Below are 25,673 nucleotides of genomic sequence, written 5' to 3' on the forward strand. Positions count from 1 at the left end.
TTTGTATATAACTCACTCACATCCTCCCATATACTTTAAGTCATCTCTGGATCACTTATAATACCTAATACAATGTAAATGCTATGTACATAGTTGCCAGCACCTAGCAAATTCAAGTTCTGAATATTTAAATATTTTGAAACTTTCTGGAAAATTTTTTCCCAACTATTTTCCATCCTTGGTTGGTTGAATCCTCAGATGTGGAATCCACAGACACAGAGGGCCTATATTTCCAAACAAAAAATACAATTCCAATTTCTCTCTTATACCAAATTCAGTGGCAAAAAAAATTCAGACATGTAATTAAACTGTTTTTGTGCTTTTGATTGCCAAAAATTGATGCTGAAAAGTCAAGCAGGCTGAGTTTGTCATTTTCTATTTTCATGGGTAGTTTTGAGATATTTTTATCAGTGAACCTTTATAAATTTGGTGTATACAGGAACTTTGACTAATGTTTTCTAAAAGGTATCTAAACAAAAATTTAAAAAGATACAGTTTATGAGGGTAACAGAATAACAAAGTCACCAGTTTTCACTGGTGATCAGAAAGGAATATAAAAGTTAGCAAAAAAATCTGGCAACTGTATTCTCTATGCCAAGCCCATATGTTGTAGGTAGAATGGCCCCACAAAGATGTCCATGCCCTAATTCCTGGAGTTGTGCGTATGTTACTTCACACAGCAAAAGGGACTGCACAGATGTAATTAAGGTTACATATAGCAAAATAGGGGGATTATCCTGGATTACCTGAGTGGGCCCACGTGAGCTCTTAAAAGCAGGAAACTTTCTCCAGCTACAGTCAGAGCTGCAGCAGAAGGGTAAATGAGAAAGGTTCAGTATGTGAAAGGAACTTAACTGACCATTGCTGAAGGAGGCCCACATGGAAAACAGGAGCAGGAATGCAGGCATCCTTTAGGGGCAAAACTGGCCTCTGGCGGATAGTCAGCAAGAAAAATAGGGACCTCAGTCCTACTTGTGCATGGGGCTCAATTCTGCCAGCTGTAACCTGGGTGAGCCTGGAAGCAGATGCTCCCTCAGAGTCCTCAGAACCCAATCCAGCCAACATGCAGATGTGCCCTTATGTGGCCAAGTCTGCAGAAACCAGCTGGGTCCCATCAGACTTCAGTACCTACCTATCTGTGAGATAATTAAACTGATGCTGTTTTAAGTCACCAAATTTGTGGTAATCTGTTATGGCTGCAGCAAGAAACTAATACTCAAATAAATATTTTCTTAATTTATATTTCATTCTAGATATTTTAATTAATCAAGACAAATTTTAAAAATTAGAGGCAAATTTATTTTATCACAGTTCTAGATTTTTATTTTCTCATCCATTTGTCACTAAAGGGAAACATAATGTTGGAGTGACTAGATTCTGAGCACTATGGAATGCCACTTTTCAATTCATAGGTTAATGTTTCGTTTTAGAAAATGTTTTTAAAAAGCCATTTTCTATAAGAATGTTTCACATGAAATTTATGACTCAGTTGAAAGCAGTTTAGTATGAAGGTCTGTATTTGCCAAGTAGTCCTGAGTGTTTCTAACATATTCATTCATTACATGTATAATCAGCTGGTGCTTAAAGGGTTTGGGAACAGGGAGAGGGGCAATGCCAGAATGTTGTATGAATTCACTTCTTTGGAATATTTGTATTAAGAATATCTCACATCTTCTGAAATAGTTTCCATTTGTAATAAAAGAACAGCAGGAATGAAAGTGTCAGTTGAGTGGATTCCAGGCATTCTCTAAGTTAGAAAGTCAAACAAGCTAAAAAGAACCAAAATATATGCCTAAGGAAAGAACTTACCTTTTTAGCAGAATGCTATGAAATCTTTTGGTGTTTTTTTTTTTTTTGGAACAAGCAGATCTTTTTAGAATACAGCTAAAGCAGTTTGTCGCAGAAGATAACTGACACGGTGTTGATAAAGTTGGGAGGGGGTGGAATCAGCTAGAGAACTTGTATTGATTTATTGCTTCCTTGCAGCTGTGACTAGGAATATAGTTTGGTATATAATCTTCTCTGTTAGCCTTTAAGTTTTAAGAACTTTTGCATTTAGTGTGTCAATTTAAAAGGGCCAAACAATTCTAGGACTGTGCTTTTCACACTTTTGTTATGAAGGATCAGTTTCTATTTTTTTAGTTTCATGTCAGTGGACCAATAATTTTATAAGATGTAATAAAACTATATTACAAGAATAATTAAACAAAAACCAAGACATAAAAGTTTCTTGAATGGCAGTTCCTAGCATAAATGGGTGCTAAACACATGTTTAATGAATCTACTGAACTCAATTTAATATGAGTGTCCTGTATATGCCAAATAGTTGGCCCACAAATGAATATGTCTTCATTGGAAAAATGAATGTATCTGGTATGTTACTGAATATGCCTGATGAGGGCAGTACCCTCAGACACCTCCTGACCAAAAAAATAAATATTTCATGAGGTTCTAGGACACATGATACTTCCTTCATTTAGAGGAGAACAACACAGCAAGGTAAATTAGCAGTGGCAAAGGAGTAAACAATCTCTGATTATTTTTCCCTGTGATTTTGCCTTTTGCCTTAAACCCTAACTACACCCAAACATAGATCAGGAATAAATATAAACGTTGATGCAAAAGTCTAATAAATACTTAAAGATGAACACCAGACTCTATTTTAGAGGGTATACTTTCTCCAAAGTACACCTGTAAAGTTTTAATTTGCACTTACTTTTATGTAGGTGATTTTTAAGTGTAGTAATGTACTTTCACACATGGCTTAGAATTCTTTAAATATATTAAATTATGTATTTAACTATATACTTTATATGTTATATGTTATATAATTATACATTTATATTATATATTCTATAAGTATCTGTATTTCAGGGTGAAGTGAGAAAAGCATTTAATCCTTTTTCACACAGAGCATTTTATGTTTAGCCCCACATTGTCTCACAGAACGAAATGTAGCATCCTGATGCACTCTACGTTGATGACAGCAGAGGGCACTGTCATGAAATGGCCATTTTCATCATGTACAAGAATCCTTTCCAATTAGGAAGTATTAGTTTTCAAAGAGGCTGAGATCTTTGTAAATTGTCTTACATACCAAAACTATTTTAAAGTCTCTATTTATGTGAATACAAAGTGATATATTTCAACTTATAAATTGAAAACCGAGTCATAGATTTAAAAAAGAAGAAAAATTAATATAAAATGTTACTACTCTGCATGAATTAGCTTACTGAATCTTTCCTCATAGTCTTTCTATTAGTATATGTTGCCATTTATATAACGTTAAAAAAGAAAAAATAGACTCTATTGGTTACAGAATAGTTAGCATACAAAACTATAAAAGAAAGTAAGAAAGTAACTATCATGAAACTCAAGGTAAGTTTCCTGTAGATAGAAATGAGGGGGATAAGACTTAGGAGGGGCATGTGGGGGTGGGGGGGTTGGAGTGCTGGTAATGTTCCAATTCTTGACCTACAACATGGTTACATAGGTTCTCACTTTGTAGCAAGTCATTAAAGTCTACATTTATGTTTTATACACACAAAACCAAAACAAAAAAGACCTTACCAAAATTGCATCATTCCTATAAAGTACTGCAATTTAATACTGCAGTAAAATTGAAGGTTTGTTGGTCCCAAATAACCTTCTCTAAGTTTATTCCCTAATCAGCCCCAAATCACAAAGTTACTACAAATCACAGTAAAGATAGCAAATGGATTTCAGAAAACTTTTTATTAATAAGGAGACAACTACAGCAGACTTTTTCTCCATTCTCTTTTTTTCCTTTAGATTTTTTTTGGGGGGGGGGAAGGGTTCTTTTCTTTGTATAATTCTTTTAAATCTTAAAGTTTCATATATTTCCTTGGTTTCCCTCTCCAGGGACTTTGCTAATACGGATTTGATTAAAACATTTTGTTTTGTTAACTGCTTGAAATGCATAGTAACAAAGTAATGATGGAGTTATATTAGACTGACCAAAATTATCTCCTCTAACGATTGGCAAAAAGGAAATATCTGCTAATTGATTATCCTGTGTAAGAATATATACACTATTTATATTCAGGCAAAAAAATAAATTTGAGCATGTGTTAGTTACATTTATGCCAAGAGTAATACAATTTTTAATCCTACCTGAAATCACATGCTGTAGTAAGTTCTGCTCCTCCGCCCAATGCCCGACCTTGAACAAGTGCAACACTTATTAAAGGAAGTCTGTATATTGGAGGAAAAAGGAAAAATGGATGTTACTATTTTAAATTTCAATATTAATTTATAAATGTTATTAAAAATTTTAAGATGCAGTAGAAACAAAATTACTGAACTACATTTATAATAATAAACACACCTCAAAGGACAGTAGAACCACATGCTTGTATATCATAAGCAGCAAATCCAGTGTAATACTGAAGATACAACAATTCATACTACAGTGGTGCCTGCAAATGTAACTGACTTGCTACAATCTCATTATAAAACTTCAACAGATGAGGAGCTGTTTCTTATGGATGAACAAAGAAAATGGTTTCTTGAAATGGAATTTACTCCTGGTAAAGATGCTGTGAATATTGTTAAAATAACAACAAAGGATTTAAAATATTCCATAAAACTTATTTGATAAATCAGGCAAGGTTTGAGAGGATTGACTCCAATTTTGAATGACCTTCTACCATGGGTAAAATGCTACTGCAGACAAATTGTTTGTGAAAGAAAGTCAGTCAATGCAGCAAACTTCATAGTCTTATTTTAAGAAATAGCCACAGCCACCCCAATGTTCAGCAATGACCACCCTGATCAGTCAGCAGCCTTCAGCTTCGAGGTAAGATTCTCCACCAGCAAAAGATTACAATTCGCTGATGGCTCTGATGATGGTTAGCATTTTTAAGCAACAAAGTAGTATTTAATTAAGGTATATACATTGCTTTTTTTAGATATAATGTTATTGCATACTTAATAGACTAAAGTATAGTGTAAACATAACTTTTATATGCACCGGGAAGCCAAAAAATTTGTGTGACTTGCTCTATTTTGATACTGCTTTATGGGGGCAATCTGGAATCCAACCCACAATATCTGCCCTGTATACAGCTCCTGGAACCTCTCTGCAACTGCAAATCAGAATATTTCAATGTAATATTGCCTTAGTCCATTTTACTGATATCAGGTAATAAATGGGAAATTTGAGGCTGTATCCAAAGGGAAGAAATGTGATATAGAAGACTGAGCTCCAAAACCGTGTTATTATGAAGGTTCCTATCAAAAATTTGTTCATTACTCAACTGAAGTGATCCAGAGACTGATCCTGTATAAATCTGGTTCTGTAGTCATGGTTCTGAAGTAAAAACATACCTTCACCTTTCTTGTTTGTAAAGACCCACTTTGCAGAGGAGGTGCGTGAATATTAAAAGATAAATCTGAAATGTTTCGAAGTATAGAATTTTTTGTAGGTTCTCACCAAAATGAAAAGGTGCAGGTCTAAAGTAATTAAAAATTTCTTAACACACACTGCTTCCAAATAAAAGGGATTTTTTAAATCAAAAACTTAAGATTTATTTAGGAAAAAGTCAAATGTAATAGGGAGAGGTAGGTGAACAGGAGCTAAGACAATGAAAAAGTATTTTAGAATAGTAATGTTGATTCCATTTTTCTTTCTAGACTCTTACATACAGAGAATACCAAAAAAAAAAAAAAAAAAGAAAGAAAGAAAGAAAAGAAAAAGAAAAAAAAACAGTGATGTATAATTAACAAGTATATTAAATAAATATGAATTTCTTTATTTTTCACAATGTTTAAATTGTTTACATTCAGAATATGGAAGTAGAAAGCTAATCGGCCCTGTAACCTCAAATGCATCATGACAGGCCAAGAAGAATATCCTCCTTTTCTTCCTCATCTAGGTGCAAGGTGAATTCATCTTCCTTGGAAATCTGTAAAAGGCTTTCCAATTGGTAATTCTTTTCCTCTCTCCTTGAGATAGAGACCACTTCACTACATATTCCACTAAATTTGAATGTAGGTCATCTTTAGATGTCATCTCTTGACCAGTGTCTATTCTGCTCTAATACCAGTATTTAACTTTCCCATGTCTATAAATATAGCTGGTAATATAAAGCTCTTTAGAGGAAAGTACTATGTCTTAAATTCTTTTTATCTCTCATGTCTCTTACTTTCTAAATACTTGTGTGTACTTCACTAACATTTAATTAAATGACTACCCTTGATGGCACAAATAGATATTTTATCACTAGAATAAATATAATTAGAAAATCAATGACTATTTTTTAACTATTGCAAAACACAGAATAATAAACAGCTATTTCTGGATTTTTGGAAATTGTTTTTATTTTTATTTGTGTGTGTGTTTTTCTTTCTTCTTTTTTTTAACTTTTTTATTGAGGTATAGCTGACTTACAACGTTGTATAAGTTTCAGATATACAGCGAAGTGATTCAGTTATACATATATATACATTATTTTTCAGGTTCTTTTCCATTATAGGTTATTACAAGATGTTGAGTATAGTTTCCTGTGCTATATGGTAGGTCCTTGTTGGTTAGAAATTGTATTTAAAAAAAAAAAAAAGATACATTACCTCACAAATCTTGTTAAGGTGTTTTGCATGAACATGCATAAGGCCATTCCATCCTTTAAATAAGAATAAACACAAAGGTATAACACAAACGTATTATAGAAGAAAATTTTTAAAAACATTTTCACATTTTCAGTATTTAGAAAGTAATAAAAACAAAAATATACCAAACTTTTTAAAATGAGATTTTCATTTAAAACTCTTTGATGCTATCTGACATGCAAATGATGCAGTGTTCGACTGTGTTGATCTTCTAGGGTTCCTTGGTCTCAGCCTTGCATGCTACTGCAAAGACTTAGCAAAGACTTAGCTGTGACGGTCAGATCACACACTCCAGAAAAGTGTAGAGATCTACTCAGGGAAATTAGGGGGGAAGAGGCATAAGACATACCCACCTATTATCCCAAACTCTGATCCCTTAAGAATATAAATATGTAAAAAACAATTTTCTTAACTGTAGTGTAACTTCACTGCCTCTTTTTTTTTTCCTCATATACTTTCTTCAACCTGGTATAATCTGGGCTTCAGCCTTCTCTCAAAAGACTCTCCTCAAAAGTTTCTAATAATCTCCTATTTGTTAAATTAGGCTTTAAATTAAATAAAGACTTTTCCTTATTATCATCTTCCTCTGTCTCTCCAGAGACCAAACATATATATCTTGCCTTGACCAGTTTCTTCACTTTGATATTCTGAGTTTCCAGCCACATTTTCCACTCCTGATCCTCTTCCTATGTCTTTGATTGCTCTTTTCTAGTTTTCCTCTTTGTCTCTCCTTATTCAGCTAACTGCTGTATTACCAAAAATCCAATCCATGATTCTCTTTCTCTCCTTTACCTACAATTTCTTCCTTCGAAGTCTCAGCCATTCCCATTGCTTCAACTGTTGTTTTCATGTAGAATCCCCAAACCTGCTAGAAATTTCACATTCTGCCAATACTTAAAGTTCAGCATAGCAAAACCAATTGGGAGTGAAAAAGCTGTTTTAATCCTAATGTTACCTCTTAATAAGAAAATAAACTTGAGCAAGTCACAACTATACTTCAGTTTCCTCATCCACAAGGAAGGAATGAAGAATAAAAAATACCTGTTATATCTGACTTAAAGCATAGCTGAGAAGATGAAAATGTACCTAAACATTCTGTAAAAGACCACAGAGAGAGTTTTGAGTTAGCAGAAAAAAGTTTTGTGGTCAAACAAGGCTCAGAATTTTGGTATTATCTCTGACTCTTCCATTTCACAGTTTTCCCACACTCAGTTGGTTACCAAGCACATCCCCTCAGTTCTTCCTTTGAATATTTCCAATGTAAATCCCTTTTCTATTCTCACTGCCTCTACACCAGTTCAGACTTGTGTTACTCATCCTTAGATTATTACAACAGCCTTGATTCCGAACAGGTCTCTCTGCATTTAATTTCTTATTCCTTTGTAATATATCTTTAATACAGCCATCTGATAAACCTTCCTAAACGATGATAACTTCATATTACCAATAGAAAAAAGTCTAAATTCCTTGGGAAAGACTGATCCCAAACCATTTTACCAACTGTATTGACCCCCTCATCCAAGAACCCTAACTTCTGCCACATCAAACTGTGTGCCATTCCTTTCATGCTTTACACTTATTGTTGTTCCTGTGTCTCTGCTCATACCATTCCCACTATTTGGAACAGGCTGTCCTTTTCTCTACCTGTTTCAAGGAATGCTCAGATGAAATATTTTTTTATCAAGATTTACTAAATCCCACACTAACAGCTTTCTCCTTTGTGTTTCTGCAGTATTTTTATGTTTGTAATTTAATTACAGAATTTATAGATTGTCTTGTATGCATTGTGTTTGGATTTATTATCAGACACATCACCTACACAAGATAAGGTAAGGGCACAGAATCAGTAGAATGTGGTCCCAGCTCCCAGTCCTCAAAAATCTTATGAGGCATAGAGAAATGCAACATGCGTCAAGGCATAGGATGATAAGTAATTTAAGAAACGCCTTAACAAGCCGATAACAGTAGCCAGCATGAAATTCATTTCAACTGGGTTGCAGTAGTTGAAAAGGCTTTACAGAGGAGAAAGGCAGAAGGCATTTGCTAGGCCTAGACAATAAGGTCTTTGAGGCTGACAAAATGCCTTCTTTACCCTCAAAAGCTAGTATAATGTTTTGCATACAGTACATGCTTGTTGAAGTTAACTGAATCAGATGAATTTTAGATGGAGAATTATGTTGAATAATAAAACAAAGGCAGTTAAAGTTGTAAAGACCAAAATAATACAAATTTCCTAATTGAAAGCCTTTATCAGGAAGGTCAGTCTATACTATAAACTGATGAGAAAATTAATACAAGAACAAAAAGTGAGAAGGTTTAAAACTAGACCGATTTATATTATTTTAAAAACTTGTCCTGTAAAGTCTGTTAAATTATCTCAGTAAATCATTTCAATAGGCCTATTTTCTATTCCTAGATTTTAGAGTACTTAAAATACTGATGGAAATATCTAGAATTGGCAAAAATTAAAGTGAAGCGGGTATTAAGCTATATACTATAATTTGCATTCAAAAGATAAAAAGCCACATTAAAATATATGAAAGCAGTATGGAATGATGATTAACAACACAGACTCAAGCTAAACTGCCTAGGTTTGACTCTGGGTTCTACCACCTACTAGCTGGTTTGAATTTGGGCAAGATATTTAACCTCTCTGTGCCTCAGTCCCCTTACCTGTAAAATGGTGCTAGTAATAGTACCTGTATCTCATTAGGGGAGTTAGTAATAAATAAGTTATAGCATGGAAGAGGTTAGAACAGTGCCTGATGTATAGTAATAGAACAATGTTATCTATCATTGCTATCACTAGTATGTGTTAATTGCACTGGCAATCAGATAATAAGTATGTTTTGGCTTTAAATGTATCATAAAGCGGAGATTACTTTGTACCAACCAACATGATCTAGGAAGAAGAAAGATTTAATTTATTAAATTTGTTTTCCAAAGCCACTTAGCCAACAATGGTTAACTGCTCAGGTCTCTTCCTGGGCTACAGGGCGAAAATGAGTCAGTGACAGAGAAACCTTCACTTGTGATAGAATGACCTGAGGGAAGGGAACCAGTGAAAATCTAGACCTACTCTGATGAATGAAAGCTGGGAGCTGGGAAGTCCTTTAAAAGGGTTTGCGAGTTGCTGCAGATGGGGATACTTCCACCTTATGTGGTGCTACCCTGACACCCATGCTGCCTCCTCCAGCTCCCCCTAGTGCAGCAGAGATGAGATGCCCAGTGCCCAGCCCCAGCACCAAAGGGAGCTGTCAATATCACATTTACTCTAAGCCACATTTATCCTGAGTGGGAAAACGCCCAGCCTGTGACAGTCTCTTATCCTAGAATCACAAATGGGCCTCTATTTTTTTTTTTTTTTAGCTAAGTGCTTGTTGTATGGATTTATTAATTTCCTCAAAATACATAGAAAGGTTTAGAGAAAATTATAATCGCTTGTCTATAAATTCATACAGTTAAAATGGAACTACACAATAGTAGTAGAAAAAGGCAAAGAAGTTAAACAAGAACTTTGAGGTTACCGTGGAAATTCAGGCGACAGAGAAACTGGGGGCAAGAGATTCGCAGAAAAGTTACAGGGGAGGCCACGGGACAAAGAAGGAGGTTATCTTCAAGCTAGATTAAGAATATAAAGGTTTCTAAAATGCCAGACTTTTCCTTGAGGCATTAAACACATTCAATACAGAACAGGCGGGTTTTTATTTCCCCGTATCTTGAAGCTTATAAGCGGATTTTTATCATTTCTGCCCTCCGAGAAAAGACTTCTTGTCTACAGAACATCTGTGGCATCCAGCCTGAATCTTACAAATCTTACAAAAAAAAAAAAAACAAAACTAGATTTGTTTCCCTATTTTATTCTTTCTTCTGTCCTATAACTTCTCAGGGTTAATGCTTGTGTTACGCTAATTCATCTCCCTCCCTGGACCTTCTCAGCCAAAGATTAACTGCCTAATAGGAACAGTTGGAGCTCTTTTCCTGCTCATTAAACAAACGACACCAAAATCAAACCAACCTCTTAAGAGACCAGACGCAGAAAGAAAAAAAAACAGTGGAATGATGGATAACCAAATATGATGTTGATGTTTGTTGATACTATGAGTACCTGAAGTTTACCGTATTAGTCTCTCTACTTTTGATTATATTTGGTCATTTTCATTAGTAAAATATTTTTTAAAACTTTGAAAAAATAGTGGCAAAAACATCAACATAATTATCTTTTTTTTTTTTTAAAAAGCACCATTTGATAGTCACTTTCAAGTATCTTATTATTATCAGAAAGGAATGTAATCCGATTAGTAAAAACACCGACTATTCTAGTTATCTCATCATCCTCAGAAAAGCAAATTCACCAAATAAGCAGGTGCTATGAGGTATCTGCAACAACGAACAGTGAGTATATTAGATAAAGAAGAGCCTCATTGAGAGAAAGGCTGTTTATAACTTAAAGTCATGATAAGTGTCTCCAAATAGCTCAGCTGTGAGGGACAGATGTGCTTTTCGTGCAGCTATGACTCATACACATGTATGAGCCTCCGAAGTCCTGAGGCCATTTTAAATTTCAGTTTTAGGCACACGTATAGCTATTTCTCAGGCATACAGGAATATGCTCTATATGCGAAATGGAAATAGTTTTCAGGAGCTTTCTGTTAACTATTTCTAGTTCTTGTTAATTTTAAAATCATCATATGACAAACATACCCCATACTTTATACATATTACTGTGTTTCTTACTAGTATCCATGAAGAGAATTTACTCAAATTGTTTATTGCTATGCTATATGTTTCCTATACTATGTCTAGGGAGGTTTCTTAAAAGTACAATAAAGAATTCATCTACCCAGGAAAGCGTTTTAAATAAAATAAGGTATTTTAAGTACCAGTCTGGGTTCTAAACACACACTCCGTAAGCAGAATCACAACTTTTGATTTTTTTTAATGAGACTGGCAGATGTGCATAACTACAAGTGATGGACGCCTGCAGTGCTGTTTAAGCATTGGGACCACACCATCTGAGTTATCAGGTGGTGATCAAAAGTCAGTCTTACTCTCCTGCAGTCATTCAACACAGCAGATTACTTGGTGAATGTCCATTCTGGAAAGAATAAACTTAATTAAGTGACCCCTTATCTGAAGTCTGAATAAAAATGACATGTATTTTCCTACATGATTTGCGTCAGACCCATAATATACATAAGAAACAATGAACATGTTTCCACTTCTAGCTTCTACTTATATAGGGGGAAAAGTTATGGGCACATAATCTAAAGAGACAGAAACAACCTTCTAACTAGAAGAAAGTAAAATAACCTTTCACATTTTTAGGGATGGTTTCCTACCTGACTTCTGGCAGACCCACAATAATCTATTATCTCATACTATCTTTACAGTGTCTTTTGTGAACAAAGTAAGATACCAAGCAATACATCATTTTAGAGACGAAAAAAAATTATCATCAAATGACTTGCAGGTCATGCAATTAATAGTAAAGCTTGGGCAAGAATTTGTATGTTCTAATCTCCGACTTACTACTCGAACCATTCAGATTCATTACAAACTCAAGTCCAGTGGTGCCACAAATTATGATCATCATAGACAATGTTTATTAATATCAAGATCTTTGAAAGAAAAATAACAGCTACCTTTTTCAGACACCATGCTAGTACGAACTTTATGTCATCTTGAATCCTCACAACAGCTCTGTGAAATGTACAATTCTTATTTATAAATTAGGAAAATAAGACTTAAAAAGAATAAGTGATTTGTCCAATCCCTTAGCCAGAAGATGTTGAAACTAGAATTCAAATACAAATCTATCAAAATTACCAAAAAAGAGGTCTTTCCTCATATATTCTACAAATAGAGATCAAATTATTTTATAGAGTGGTATAACATTAAAACATGACTCCCTACCTACAGCCCACATCTATAATTAAATGGCAACAAATACTTTTTTTTTTTTTTTCACTTTTTTTCTTTCTCTTCCCCCCTTCCCAGAGGCTGTTGGTGGAGGGCTGAGTTCAAGAAAAACAGGTTCCTTGGAGGAATGATAATAATGGAAGATGATTAGGATTTCTTTTCTATCATCAAAATCCAGAGGCAAAGTCTTTGACTGTTACCATTTATTGAAGTCTGCTATGTGCCTAAGCTCTGCCGGGCACGTTACACATGTACCGCATTTTTTCCTTATCATGAGATTCTTAGGGACTTCCACTTAGAAAATTCAGATTCTTGCTGACTTTGGTCATTGCTATTCTTCTCCCTGTCCTTCATTTTTCTCCCAATTACTTCACACTATTGCAAACTAATCTTAGCAAAACAAAAACTCTGGTCCTTGTAAAGCTATTAAAGAATAGCTGTCCTCATAATAACCATGTAAGTAGAATGTAAGTATCTCAGTCACAGATGTCTGATAAACATGTAGAGTCTATTGATTACTCATGCAGTACTTGCCTCTGGAGTTCCCAGTGCTTTCACAGCATTTAGATCAGATCCTGAGGAGAAAGTATTTTTTGCCCCGCGGACAATGAGACCTTTCCCCTCTGTCCAATTTTCCAATTCAATCACTTTTTCCAAAAGTTGTAGCATCATAACGCCTGCCAGAGACAGGAGGGGAAAATTACAAACACAGAAAATACCAGAAAAATAGAAATAATTTAGAAACCATAAGGTATCAAACAGGACTCTTAAATCATAAATTTTACAAATATGTTCTGAATGTCTATCAAACGCCTATCATGTTCGGACTGAGGAGTACATACAAGAGAGGTACCCATGACAACCTCTGCTTTAAAAACTTACAATTTGTTAGTGATCTCTCTCTCTCTTTCTCTCTCTTAATTAAGAAATCACATAAATAGATGGCTAGGTAGAAAAAATGAGAATATATCATGAGTATCCTAGGACTAGGAAACTTGGAATGAATAATACGGGATATGATGGTAAGAAAAAATTATCCCCTAGGGTAAAAATGAAATGTAGACCTGACCTCATAGCCATACACTTTAAGTGTCTTAGTCAACAAGCTCAGAATAAGAGTTATGCCTGTATTCCTAACTCAAATACAGCACTGTCTCCCAGAATACTATGAGATCTTATGATACATTGGGCACATGGCATACAAAACAAAGGTGAAATTCCTACCCTACTCACTTCAGACCTATTGTAACAGGATGTTAGTTCAAGAAAGTACCAGTAAATATCATTTTGTTCCACGGTTAATAAACTGTGTTCTAGGAAGCCCAAGGCATACTATGGGACAGCTTCACAGGCTGCCACTTAGATGTCTACCAACCACCAATTCTGTGATTTATAGATTAGACTGTTACCTTAATATCATAACAAAATTCTACTGGGGCTTCTCTATAATGGGCTAATTTAACATGGAAACAGCAAAGACTATCATTCTTTCAGATGCATTTATCTGAGTGACCTTCCAAGTTCATAATGCTCTCAGTATGATTAACTGTACTCTTTCTTCTGCTTAAGAAAATGCTTTAGAAGCCAACATAAAGATCATAACAGAAGATTAAAACTGGCAAAGAATCTGTACCATGAGGTTCCAAAATGTACTATTTAGGCCCTATGAAACTATGTACACTTATTTGGAATATAAACTCCATGATGCCAAGAACTATTCTTTTCTTTGCCATCGTCTGAGCTAATTAGTAGTGAAGTGGTTCCACAATAAAAGTTAAAATTAATGTTATTAATTCACAAATGACTAATGCAGCTATTCTTTCTAATTGCTAATTATGACTTTGTTAAAACAGCAGCCCTTCCCAAGGACATCCTAGATGCTTTAGAAATCTGGTTCTTGCTCTCAAAAGATTCACAGTCTAGTAGTTTTTGACCAAAAACCCCACTCATTTAGGGTAAGAATACATCTATGTAGATAAATATGAACCTTCAATCATCCCTAATATTTAAGCTACTAAAAAAATAATGCTGGCCTTGAGTATGAGAAATCTATACCAATAGTTAATCTTAAACTAATCTTTTTGTAAAATAAATGCAAGAGTTGAAATGGACCTTAAAGAGTATCTGGTGGGGCCTTGGGGGCTGTGTGTTGTGGGGCTCACTCATCTCCTCTGAACCCAACCAAACACCATTACCCAAATCAAGCAGCTCTGCTTGTATTAGCTTCAAAAATTAGGCATCAGAATTAATATTTGTTCCCACTTGAATAAAAAGTTTTACTAATAAATTATAAATTATAGCTCTTCAGTAGCAAGTTAAAACCAGTATTAACCTAGTCAAAGCCTCTAGAGCAGTCTTACCTTTCTAATTTTATTTTTCCTAGGCTAACATAAAAACTGGCTTTTACTCTCTGAACCAACTGCAAGTATGGGGCTGCTCTGACAGAGCAGCCACCACCCACGTGTCGCTACTGAGCACTTGAGACAGGGCCAGTCCAAATCGCGACGCGTGTTAGTGCAAAATACACACCAGGTTTCAAAGACATGGCCAATACCTCAGTAACTCTGTATGTGCCACATGTTGAAATATTTTGAATATATTGGGTTAAATAAAAATTTATTTAAAAATTTATTTTACGTTTCTTTTTAAAAAAAATATGTCTACTAGAAAATTTTAAATATGTATGGCTGACACACTTGTGTCTTGCTTTTTTTTTTTTACTGACAAACAGAATGCCAAAATCACCTCGAAACACAAGTGCTGGGTAGTCAGCAAGGTTACTCATTAACTCTTGTCTAAAATCATGGTAGCATAATTCAAATTTGAGCTTTGGTAAAAAATTACAAATTATCACATGTCCTAGACCTTGAGATCTCTTAAATATAAAATTCTTATATGCCAATGTGCTGTCTAGCAAATAGAAGGTATTTACCTGTATCTAAGAATTAGAAAAGGAGCAAATAGGCAAATGAGTGTCTTCACTGATTATTGGAACTGCATGGTTAAAATGACAGTCTTAGCTCAGTTCATAAAAAAAACATTTAAGCTGAATAAATTTTTTTTTCATTTTAGGCTTTTGTCTTTAGTTTTTAAAATCTCTGAAACATCCAATTGTCTCCCAATGACATTAGCTGAACACAAAGTTATTAAGCAGTTAAAATTTCAGTAGAAAAAATAATCAAGATTAATCTGATGGTTTCCTTTTTATCAACATCTAAATTCATGGATTAAAAAAAAACATTAAAATATTCATAATTAGGAAAGAAAAATGTTCCTGGTGCACGTGATAGTTGGTTGTTTAGTTTTGTTTTTTTCATGTTCTACAGAGAGTACCATGACTTTCAAGAATTCTGTCAACAGACTAAGGATAAAAATCAAGTGATAGCAGGTTAGATTCAGTGCCATTCTTCAACTAGCAAAAGGAGGATCTCTATACCTGAGAAGGCATTCATTTTACTTGGGTTGTTCAGAGTAAGAATGCCAATGCCATTGTCTTCCTTCTGAAGGTCAACGGATCCACCACTAAACTGCTGAAGTTTTTTTTTCACCTCTTCCTCATTGAAGCCATGAGAGGTATTATAAAGTGACAATCCTACATGATGTAGCAATTTTGTCCTTACAGGCATAGGTGGTGTCTTCAAGAGACTTTGTGCCATTTCTGGAAAAGAGAGACAAGTATTCAGTAGTCCAGATGAACAGACGTTTTTCTAATATTATACATGAATACACTGTAGTGAGAGACCTTTCTGTTTAACTGCGAGTACCTCCCTCCCCACTTTCAAATGCACTCTTGAGAAGATGCTCAGTATGGAATTCCTTCCCTTTCCCCTCTTCTCAAACCACGTAATTCACAAATTATATCATTTCAGTATATCATTGTGAGATGATGATGTGGTTACAGTGCACTTACTGAGAGATCCAACACACTAGGAGGGTTTAGAAAAATGTTGCTGTTCTGCAGTTAGCACCATCTCCTGCCTTCAGGTAGTCTCCTCATGACAGTAGTTCTTCCTCCAGCTCTAAATCTAAGAATAAATTCAGTCCAAAGGTCCCCTTGGAAACAGTCTCTAAGCAGAAATGCTACAGAGAGGTCCTACTCTCTAAAAGAAAGTTCTTAGCATTATCCTTACCTTATGCAATGCTTTCATAGAAAAAGCAGGAAGGGGCCAGAAGAAAACAATGAAAGAAATAGGAACAAAGTCTGTGTTCCCCAAAGTTCTGTCACTCTTCTCTTTTCACTTTATTTTTTTTTTAATTTTTTTGGGAGGGGAGAGATAATTCAGTTTGTATATTTGTTTGTTTTTAATGGAAGTACTAGGGATTGAACCCAAGACCTTGTGCATGCTAAGCATGAACTCTACTACTGAGCTACACCCTCCCCCATCTTCTCACTTTATATATCTCATCTCTGGGTAATCTCCTCTCTGCCCATATGCTTTTTTGCCCTATGTAAATATTTTTGTTGACATAAAACCTACATTCAGACAAATATACAAATCATAAGTTACAGTTTATATAAATCATAAGTTACAGTTCAATGAATTTTCAAAAGGTAAATCATTTAAAATAGTACCTAGATCAAGAAACACAACACGAACCCTAGAAGGCCCACCTTTCACTGTGTTACTTTTCAGTCATGATTCCAAATAAGGATAACAATTATCTTGACTTCTAATACACAAGATTAGTTTGCCTGCAATTGAACTTTATATAAATTGAAAAATATACATTCTTTTTTGTCTGGTTTCAACTATGTTTGTAGCACCCATTACTATTAATGTGTAATTGGATTCTAAATAGTCCATTCCTTATTGTTGTATTTTATTATCTGACTATATTACAATTCATATTCTAATATAAATAGATATTTGGGTTGTTTCTGGTTTTTACCATCCATTACAAGTAGAGTTGCTGTGAACATTTTAGTATGTGTCTTATGCACCGACATGTATGCATTTCTGTTGGCTATGTCTAGAAATGGAATTACTAGGTTGGGCAGCAGCTGTCTAGTTACTGACAAACATTGAAGGATTTTGCAAGTTGGTTTTTTAAACCATTTGTAGCTTGAAATTAACCATGGTGAAAGGATTAGCAAACTACATATCAATCTCTCTCCTTCTTTCCTCTCTCTTCTCTCTCTTTCTCGCACACACACACACACACATAGCCATTTTCCAAGTATACTGCTGGTGATAATGATCCCATCTGTTCATTTGTTCAACTTTAAAAGATACTGTCAAAGAGTTTTCTAGAATGGTTGTACCAATATAAACTAGTACTTCTACAGCTAGTGAATGTTCCAGTTGCCACCACCCTTGTTATCACTTGTTAGTGTCTTTTTTCCTTTCTTTCCATTTTAGGCATTCTAGAAAGTCCTATTACTTTGCATTTCTGTCAGGTCTAATGAAGTCAAGCTACATTTTCATATGCTTAGTTGTCATTTGCATACCATCTTTTATAAAGTTCCTATTCAAGTTTTTTGCCCATTTTTTTCTATTTATTTGCTTTTTTAGTTGGAGTTCTTTTATTCGTTTGCATGTAGTTTTAATTAAAATCTGTAAGACAACAAATCCTACATTTCCATCTTCAGCTGAGACCTTATGCCTGTGTACTTGTAACTCAAAACAAAAATCTACTTCCTTATTCTAAAAATTAAAGAAGAAAACATATGGGCAAAATGGAAAGGATGCCAAGTTCTCCCAGATGCACAGTGCAAGTGGACAAGTGTTTGTTTATAACAGAACATGTCCATCCTTCTCTCTCCTTTCCTCCCCATAAAAGAGTCACCAATGGCCTATAGCAATGGTCACTGAGCTTATCCATCAGTAAAGAATATAAGCACCAGGGACCAACCTATGGGCTGTAATTAATACTGGCTGGGTCGGAGTGATAAACAGAACTAATGAGCAACCAAGGAAATGAGTCAAATGTTAAAAGCTGCAAAATAAAATATCTTTGTAATTTGTTACCTTTAATATCTTCATCCAATGCCAATTCCATACCCCTTTTCTAAAACTCATGGAGTGTCCTTACTTGTATACCATAATCCAATTAGAAGATAGAGATGTATAATGACACAGTAAAGGCAGAACAAATTTACATTACAGGTGTTCCCATCCCTTAAATTAGTGCAATGAAAGGTACCTTATAAAATTATTGGGCAGATGGGAGAATTATAAGATACTGTGAAACTGAACAATAAGAGGGAATCTCTAAATGTCAATAATTATTACCACCTACATGAGTAATAAACTATTTAATTTAAAACAAATGAATCATTTGAAGTAAATAATTTTCCTGCAAATTCTACTGCATATTATTTCCCATATTTATCTTATTTCTTTCCCTTGCATAGCCCCAGTTCTCAAAATATCACCCTGGTTCAAAGATGTAGTTCCCTGCTTTCCCAGAGGAGAGTCAAAGGTCTGTCTATGGGAAGGAAGCATTTCTGAGATTATGATCATATGATATCTAGCATCACTAGAAAATGAGCTATTCTCATCAAATAAACTACCTCTAACTGAAACCAAATTGTCCTGGACAAGGACAAATCCTTTGGTTGAAAGTTTTCTTGCTCTCAAGCACACAGAACTATAAAGTTAAATATTTCAATTAAATTTAAGATATTTCAATTAATTTTTAGATATGGCACATTCCTAACCATACATCTCAAATATATGCCCCTAGAAGTACAAATCTGCATACACATTTTCAAAGTTGAAAAGACTTAAAATAAGGTGGCTTCTCAGGACTTAAGCATGAACCTAAAAAATGGACCTGAAGAAGAAATAAAGTGATAAAGGTAGAAAATTTAGGTCTATGGGAAATGGAAGGGGGAGAAATCTTCAATATAAAACGTTTTTACTACTTAAGAAGTATGAAATGGTTATAGAAAAAAACACAAGGATTTTGGAGGTTTCCTCAATTATCAATCAAATGTAAACATCAAGTTGCCTCAAGATTCTCTTAGCTAGCAGGGGAAACCTACACTAATTTCAGCAGTTACTGAGAAATGGTAAGAAATGGGGCTAGAAACAAATTAAATCAGCAAACAAAACCTATAGTCTCATGACAAGATGTATATATGTTCATAAGCTCCAGCCATGTGCATAAGAAACCCTCTAATCCTCAGCCACTGTTCTGTTCCACCTCCCCTTTCACTATCCCTAGACCCAGGTTCAGTGATCAAAGTCTGTGGGGAAAATAAAGAAATATATCAAAATATGTCATTGAAAATGAGTGCAGAGCCTTCTTTTCTTTTTTAAAGACAAGTTTTGAGAAATATAATGACTAGATTAGCAATGAAGATAAAAATTTTAAAACAGGACAGTATTCTTCATTGGATTATTTAAAGTAAATAAGAGCTGCACTCTCAAAATAAAAAATGGTTGAATAGTTCCTTTGCATAAGGGTCATTAAGGAAATTACACTGCATGTAGGTTTTTATGGCTAAGAAATTCATACATTGGGATCTTAGTATATAAACACATATGTATATGATAAGAGCCTTAGGTAAGATGTGATGGGTAACATTCAGTGGGTATTTATTGAGTTCCTGTCAGTGATTTCCCCTTTGCCAACTAGCTTTTTCAGAGAGAACAAAAGCATTTTTGCCTTCAATAAATTTTCTGTTTTATCAAGGAAACACGTACAAGTTAAGCAAAAATAATTCAACTCTCTAATTGAAAATAGAACAAAGTCCCTCTTGTATTAAGCTCTATTAGATATTTGCATCAAATTTAAAATATAGTCTTAACTTCATAAAGGGCTTTTTTTTTCTTCACCAGTAAACTTCCATCAATAAGTCTAAAGATTTTCTATAGGCAGAAATGGACCCAAAGACATTAAATCAGTGCATAGGATTATGATACTTTATTTCCCTTCATTCTTTCCAAGTTTTAAAATTCTACGCCGAAGTAGAACAAAAATCAAGCAATAGCCTCGTTCTGCGGGAGAGTAACAAAAGCAAGAAGTAAACTCAGATCAGCTTTTCTTTAGTTTCTTGTGGCCAGAATATTGGCTGAGAGAGCTACCCTTAAAATACTCTCATCTTACATATTTTCACTGTATCAGTTCTTCACATGATTCTGTTAGCACTAGGCTATGAGCATGAAAATTATACACTCCCACTACCCTCCCAAAACAAAAACAGAATTAAAAAAAAAGCAGAAAGTAGGGTCCACACTTCCATTTCACAAGTAATGAGAGCTAACCTTTGTGTGAAGCTTTCCTCTAGAGAGTGACCTTCTTATGGCCAAATTTTGAAACAGGAAAGCTCTCAAAGTTCTCAGTCTGCTTTTTCTTCAAATAAATACATACATTTTGTAAAACTAATTGTCAATTTATTAAAATATTTAAAACTTGAGACACTATTTCAGGTAACTGAATAGCTGCCTAGAATCACAAGCCTTTTGAACAGAAAAGAACATACTCTATATAGACTATCTGATTTAATCAAAATATATTTATGAGATGGTTACAAAATTCAGCAATACTATTATTCAAATATTACTTCTATAAAAGATTGTTTTTTTACTTATTTTGAAATTAGGTTATATTACAGTTGGCCAGAATGAAAATAAATGCAGACTTGAAGAATGAAGAAAGCTAACCGAACACAAACTTCTGAAAAAGTTAGACCAAGATAATGGATACACAGGTATTTACTTTTATTGCTGTTGTTCTTTAAACTCTTCTTATGCTTTTTTCACTAAATGCATGTATAGTACATCTCTCATTAAACTTTTTTTTAATTGCAGGATATCACCACAAATTTCGGTCGGGTGGGGAGGTGGGAGGTTCTCTGCCTTTACCAGTAATCCCTTCCAACCTTCTAAATTGCCAATTTCAAAACTAGTTTCCCAAGGAGTACTCTACTTCTTTATATAGAAGATATTTAATAAAGAACATAATTATTGCCATTGGTGACCACATAGGTGTCTGGAGCTTCTGTCAGGTCTGACAGCTAAGCAAGTGTCCTTACTAAAGGTAATGATACTTCTTAAAAATTGGTCTGCCATAAAGAATTAGAGAGGAATTCTCTCCTCTCCCTCAGCTTATGTGGAACCTGGGGCGGCCTTGGCCTTGGGATGTGTCCCGTTTGAAGAAGGTCAAAGAGAGCAGGGCTCAGGGTTCCTAAGGCCTGCGTCTAGTCTAGGGAAAACAAGCTGCACTTATCAGATCAGCTCACAAAACTGGGAGGCCTACAAAGAGAGTCAGAGCCAAAAGCAATGTGTCCAAGCTTGCTTTTGCCTACAGTATGCTCTGAGTGTGTTCTGTCCCCACGGATAAGTCATATATAGAAGAGAGAGGAGCTCAATGGAAAATTCTGTTGTGGCAGAGTTCTTTCCCACATCGACTATGACTTCAGTATAAAAGAAATGTGCCAGAGAAACTTGATAATGACTTAGACGGCTATTTAAAAAAACTAAATTTACCTGTGTTTTCTGCTTAGGGAAAAGAACAAAGAGTTAAACTAGAAAAGAAGAAGGGGTAAGGCTTATAAAATCACTGGCATTTCAAATTATTATTGAGAGAGATCAGAATCAATAAACAACATATCTGCTTTCATTGTAAGGAGTCTGTCGGTTCTGTCTTCACACATTTCCCTTCCTTTCAATATCCAAAACAAGGAAATTAGTAGAGATATCATCAGATCTATATCTCCTCATACTTAAATCATTATAAATTTATCTATTTTTGTAATTAATATTTTGCCTTATTAGACATCCTTGATATGCTGATTTTTCCACGGAAACCTTATAATAATAACTTCATATTTCCTTTTCTATATCAATTTCATTTTTTTTCTTTTCCCCCTCACTCCTGGCCCCACTTCACTGACTCTCTTTTCACCTCATATTCCTTTGTTTGTGCCACAAAATTGTCCCAGAGAAACTCAAGGGCACTGCTTAAGCCTACTAAGTTTGCTGACTTCAAGTTTAGGAATCTAATTCTTGAAATCTGATAATAGCCTATTATGTATACTTTCACCTCAATTCTAAATTCAGAGATTAAATTAGACAGTAGTTCAGTGCTTAGCGATGACAAGATTTAAGTCACTCTGAAACTACAATATTATCTGAAAGTACAAGTGAACGAACAAGGCTGGAGATTCAGGGATTTTTAAGCTTGTAGTTAAGCAATCGGCATTTTGGATTTGTTCCTGAGTCACAGACAATAAAAAAGTTCCTGGGCATTTACAATTTTATAAATTTTCTCCAGAGCAAAACAATAATATGGTTAAAACCTGTCCTGCAGGATGCCTTGCTGTCCAGCCACAAGCAGCTTCAGCCCAGCTGCACAAGTTCACAACAATGCCAGGGGAAAATGAGTAGAGGTGTCAAGGTTTCACTTTCTCCATTTTTTTTAAGTTCTTCAAAGGTGATCAAATAGTTCCCTTCCCTGCACGAGGACTAAGCTAGCTGTTCTCTTAGAAGCCATAAGCTGTTTTACCGGATGCTGGAAATAAATGCTAAATCCAGAAAATTAACACAAACGCATACTTAGGAAGACAATAATTAGCTTAACACCGATAGCAAACAACAAAAAATCAGAACTATTCTTTTAGACTGTCAGTATATGACCTGTTTTTCATATTTTAATTTGGTATTAGGTTGTCATTAATTGACCTACTGTTCAAGTTTCGTTTCGTGCCACACACACCCCCCTCTTCCTGCCAGCAGAAATGAACTTCTTTCAGGTTTTCAAATCCTTCAGGTTTTCTCTTCATTCCAGGACTTTACACACGAGATCACCCACCCACGATGCTCTTCTCTTCCTCGGAGTAGCTCCAAGACATTGCCCTTTATACTCTAGACTTTACAAAATGCTCACTGTCTGTTCTCACATTTCTATCCTTTATTAACCCTTACTCACACTTTCCTGTAATTACTTCTTTAATCAATCTGCCCACTAGATTTAGCTGCAAGAGGGCATCTGCAGCACCCAGAACATTACTTGACAAATAACATTTGCCAATAATAATTAAGGCCATACGAGGCTTAAGAATCTATCCACAAACTCAACCTACTCTGTTAATTATTCCCACTACTCACTCTGTTTCAATTCAATTCCTGTTTGCAAGCTGGTCTCTTACTGGAATGGTGACCACTGTCTGTGCCCTGACCAATTTATATCTGCTCACCCTGCAGGTCAGGCCAATAAAATACCAGAAAGGATCAGCCGTTTTATTACCATGCTCCACCCCAACCCACCCACCAGGAGATTTCACAATTATATCTTCCTGGAATCTTATTTTTCTCAAGAGAGTACTGGGTCTTCACAGAAGGAATCTTCTCTTATTCCTGCCCACATCCTGTTTATCTCTAGACCTCCAGCACCTACAGCAAGAGGTGGTAAACAGTAGACTCTCAGATGTGGAAGTGAAGAAAGAAGTGGGGAACTGATGTAGATTTTTTCCTGTTAGGGAAGGAAAAAGCTTTCCTCTACCTTTCTGTGTTCTCCTGGCAGGTCAAAGAATTAAATTGGTCTAAGTCAGATTAACAGTTGGAAATAAGTTTAAGTACATATTTATGGAGGCCTCATAAGGAAAACGAGACCCAAGGACAACTTAGGCAATTGTTTGTTAAGCAAACGCTTCCCTTGCCATGCAGACATTGGGTCACAGAGGAGACTTTGGTCTCTGGGTCATGCTGAGAACGCCTCACCACACTTAGCCCAGATTCTTGTAGGTATCTCCGTTGATAGTGCTCTCCCGGACCAGGCCCTTTATCTAAATTTTCTCAGGCAGGTAACGTAAATTTTCTCAGGGAGAGGGTAAAAAGAAAGTCGTCCTGAAGTGGGGAGGGTCTAGCTCAGTGGTAGAGTGCAGCATGCAGGAGGTCCTGGGTTCAATCACCAGTCCCTCCATTTAAAAAAAAATTAAAAATAAATAAATAAGATTGCTTACTATGTCTGTGAGCCTTTCTGTTTTGTAGATGCATTCATTAGTGTTCTCTTTTTTCTTTTCTTTTTTTTTTAGATTCCACATATGAGTGATATCATACGGTATTTTTCTTTCTCTTTCTGGCTTACTTCACTTAGAATGATGATCTCTAGGTCCATCCATGTTGCTACAAATGGCATTATTTTATTCTTTTTCATCACTGAGTAGTATTCCACTATATATATATGTATATATACATGTATATATGTGTGTGTGTGTGTGTGTGTGTATATATATATATATATGTATATATATATATATATACACCACAACTTCTTTATCCAGTCATCTGTCAATGAACATTTAGGTTGCAATTTTATGGTTACCAGGGGAAAGGAAGTGAGAAGGGATAAATTTGGGAGTTTGAGATATGCAAATATTAACCACTATATATAAAAATAGATAAAAAACAAATTTCTTCTGTCTAGCACAGTGAACTATGTTCAATATCTTGTAATAACCTTTAATGAAAAAGAATAAGAAAACAAGTATATGTATATATATGCATGACTGGGACATTATGCTGTATACCAGAAATTGACACATTATAATTGACTATACTTCAATAACAAACAAATAAATAAACAAACTTAATTACCTACCCCCCCAAAGAAAAACAAAGGAGGAAAAAAAAAAAAAGGAAGCTTTTCTGAATCTTCTGTTTCTTATAAATAATCAGACTAAAATAATCCTCATGCCAAAGAGACACATTTTGGGGTAGCAAATGTTGCTCCCCCACTCTCAAGATCCTTAAAGTCTTTTTTCAACATGAATGTAATTTAAGTAATCTGTGATTTTAATCCCCTACATCTGTAACCCTTATATGTATGTGTAGCATAAAAAGAATTATTGAGGCTCAGAAAAATTCTAGAATGAAAGAACACACACCAAAAATGAATTGGTCATTTCTGTTGTTGTTCAAACTTGCCCATGTGAAACAAATGATGTAAATTTTATTCAGGCAAGATAATTTAATACAGGTAGTGAGAAGAACAATTATAGAGTTCCCAGGGAACATTACCTACTGCTCAAAAAAATTTCTAGACCCAAAATGGAGTTGCTCCTGCCAGGGGTGCCACATCAGCAAACCAAAACTTAGATAAGCTCCATTAGATAACTTTCTGTATAAAGGTTTTGTCCCTTCTGTGAGTACTCGGGGTTTGGCCAAACTCCA

At 34.9% G+C, this 25,673-nt stretch overlaps 2 protein-coding genes across 7 annotated transcripts in view; one reads left to right on the forward strand and one right to left on the reverse strand.

The window, feature by feature from the left end:
- The window catches only part of ECHDC1 (ethylmalonyl-CoA decarboxylase 1), a 48,758-nt gene that overhangs the window by 15,332 nt on the left and 7,753 nt on the right, over positions 1–25,673 (reverse strand). Inside the window, exons 1-5 of one of the 3 annotated variants that reach the window (XM_006192668.3) lie at positions 23,610–23,729; positions 15,989–16,210; positions 13,087–13,229; positions 6,592–6,644; positions 4,135–4,215 (exon numbers count right to left, since the gene is read on the reverse strand). In XM_006192668.3, coding sequence (XP_006192730.1) covers positions 4,135–4,215; positions 6,592–6,644; positions 13,087–13,229; positions 15,989–16,208 — 497 coding nt within the window. In that variant the 5' untranslated portion in view covers positions 16,209–16,210; positions 23,610–23,729. Of the gene's footprint in view, positions 1–4,134; positions 4,216–6,591; positions 6,645–13,086; positions 13,230–15,988; positions 16,211–23,187; positions 23,531–23,609; positions 23,730–25,673 lie in introns of those variants that run through there. The other 2 variants (XM_014566005.2, XM_032484847.1) reach the window with 2 other exon arrangements.
- The window catches only part of LOC116665386 (sex comb on midleg-like protein 1), a 64,551-nt gene that overhangs the window by 1,269 nt on the left and 37,609 nt on the right, over positions 1–25,673 (forward strand). For 2 of the 4 annotated variants that reach the window (XM_032484843.1, XR_004321987.1), the window contains one exon: positions 21,104–21,211. In XM_032484843.1, coding sequence (XP_032340734.1) covers positions 21,200–21,211 — 12 coding nt within the window. In that variant the 5' untranslated portion in view covers positions 21,104–21,199. Of the gene's footprint in view, positions 1–7,925; positions 7,939–21,103; positions 21,212–24,535; positions 24,562–25,673 lie in introns of those variants that run through there. The other 2 variants (XM_032484844.1, XM_032484842.1) reach the window with 2 other exon arrangements.

Source organism: Camelus ferus, chromosome 8, assembly GCF_009834535.1.
Source record: "Camelus ferus isolate YT-003-E chromosome 8, BCGSAC_Cfer_1.0, whole genome shotgun sequence".
NCBI lineage: Eukaryota > Metazoa > Chordata > Mammalia > Artiodactyla > Camelidae > Camelus > Camelus ferus.